We start from the raw sequence: 1675 nt of genomic DNA on the forward strand, positions 1-1675 counted from the left end.
ATGGTGCAGCTCGGGGGCGGCGGCCGCGTCCCTCCGGCCCCGGCAGCGCCGCCGGCCTTCAGCATCGACAGCATCCTGCAGCCCGGGCCCCGCCGCCCGGCCAGGGAGCAGGGCAGAGCCCGCTGCGCGCTGCCGGAGGAGGAGGAGGAGGAGGAAGAGGAGGGAGAGGGGCCTGAGGAGCAAGACCCCAGTAAAGGCTCCAGCGACTCGGGTACGGAGCCAGCAGCCTCAGGCTGTCCCGCACGTCGGGTCGCAGTCCGGCCCCCACCCAGGGGGTACCTGGGCACCCCCAGTGCCGCCAGGCCGGGCCGGGCCGGGCCGGGCCAGCGCACACACACACAGACACGGACACGGACACGGACACGGACACGGACACGGACACGGACATGGACACGGACACGGACACGGACACAAACACGAGCACAGACACAGATACGGACGCAGGAACGAACACAGACGTGCACACACGAATACAGACACACGCGATCACAGACTCAGACACACACGGACACGCGGGAGGAGGGGAGGCTCCGCGGGCGGACGCGGGGAGATGCCGCACACGCACCAACCTGCTTCCAGGGCGTTGTGCCCCCCTCCCGGCCTCCTGCGGCTGCCTGTCCCGTGCCCGGGAGCCCCTCGCTTTCCTGGCATACAGCTGGCAGAGGGATTTCCGCGGATCCTTATGGATGCACCTCACCCTTCTTCTTCCCTCTGGAGGGTGTGGGACCGCGGCCAGCCCTCGGCAGCCCCCTCCCCATCCTGTCCCCCACCCTCTCCCTGCGCTCCGCCGGGCCGTGCGTGCATGCGGTGTGGGGGCGCGGGCTGCGGCGGGGACTGATGCTGTGCTTTGCCCTTGCAGGCAGCGAGCCCCGCCGGCTTGGGGCAGAAGGGACGAGCCGCGGCCTCCGCCCCGAGGGCGGCGATGCGGGGTCCCCGCTCCCCGCGGAGGGGCCACGCGGTCCCCGGCAGCCGCCGCCGCGAGAGGCCGGGGGCTCTGGAGAGAACGGCAGATCATCAGCGGCGGGCGGCAGGAAGAAGACACGGACCATCTTCTCCAAGAGCCAGGTGTTCCAGCTGGAGTCCACCTTCGACGTGAAGCGCTACCTGAGCAGCTCCGAGCGGGCCGGGCTGGCCGCCGCGCTGCACCTCACCGAGACCCAGGTGAAGATCTGGTTCCAGAACCGCCGCAACAAGCTCAAGAGACAAATGTCATCCGAGCCCGAGGGCCAGGGGCCGGGGCCGGCAGAGCCCCCCGGGGAGCCGCAGCCCCCCACTGCCGCCTCGGCTCTCTCCTTCCCGTCCCTCTACAAGGACAGCCCCCTGCTCAGCCGCTGCTTGCTGCCGCTGCCTTTCCCCCTGCTCTGCCCGGGCAGCGCCATCCCCTACCTCTGCCTCCCCGGGCCGGGCAAACACTTCAGCCTGCTGGACGGGGACGTATAGCCCTGGCCTCCGACCTTCCCTCGCGGGGGGCCGCCCCGATTTTATTTATGACCCCGCTGTGCAGGTGGAGTGTCCGTCTTCGCCAAAGCCACCACCCGGCCCACGCAGGGGCTGCCCGGGCTCCCCCCACGCGTGTCCGTGGGCTGCCGACACGTTGCTAGATCTCGGAAGGGCGGTGCCAACCCGCTCTCCCTCTTGCAGCGCTTTTTCGGCGGTCAGGACCGAGGAGATAACA

General features: G+C 70.3%; 1 protein-coding gene across 1 annotated transcript; it reads left to right on the forward strand.

Moving 5' to 3' along the window:
• On the forward strand, positions 1–1440 carry LOC110481874 (homeobox protein HMX2-like). The gene is made up of 2 exons (XM_021550691.2): positions 1–211; positions 860–1440. Exons 1-2 carry the CDS (start codon positions 1–3, stop codon positions 1438–1440), a joined length of 792 nt encoding a protein of 263 aa, XP_021406366.2.
• The last annotated feature ends 235 nt before the right edge of the window (positions 1441–1675 follow it).

The sequence above is a fragment of the Lonchura striata genome, chromosome 4, assembly GCF_046129695.1.
Source record: "Lonchura striata isolate bLonStr1 chromosome 4, bLonStr1.mat, whole genome shotgun sequence".
Lineage (NCBI taxonomy): Eukaryota > Metazoa > Chordata > Aves > Passeriformes > Estrildidae > Lonchura > Lonchura striata.

What these genes read in the sequence shown, in the direction of transcription:
- LOC110481874 (XM_021550691.2), top strand. Translation starts at nt 1, where the DNA reads ATGGTGCAGCTCGGGGGCGGCGGCCGCGTCCCTCCGGCCCCGGCAGCG. An exon ending in TAAAGGCTCCAGCGACTCGG is followed by an intron (nt 212 to 859) that starts GTACGGAGCCAG and finishes TTGCCCTTGCAG; the next exon opens with GCAGCGAGCCCCGCCGGCTT.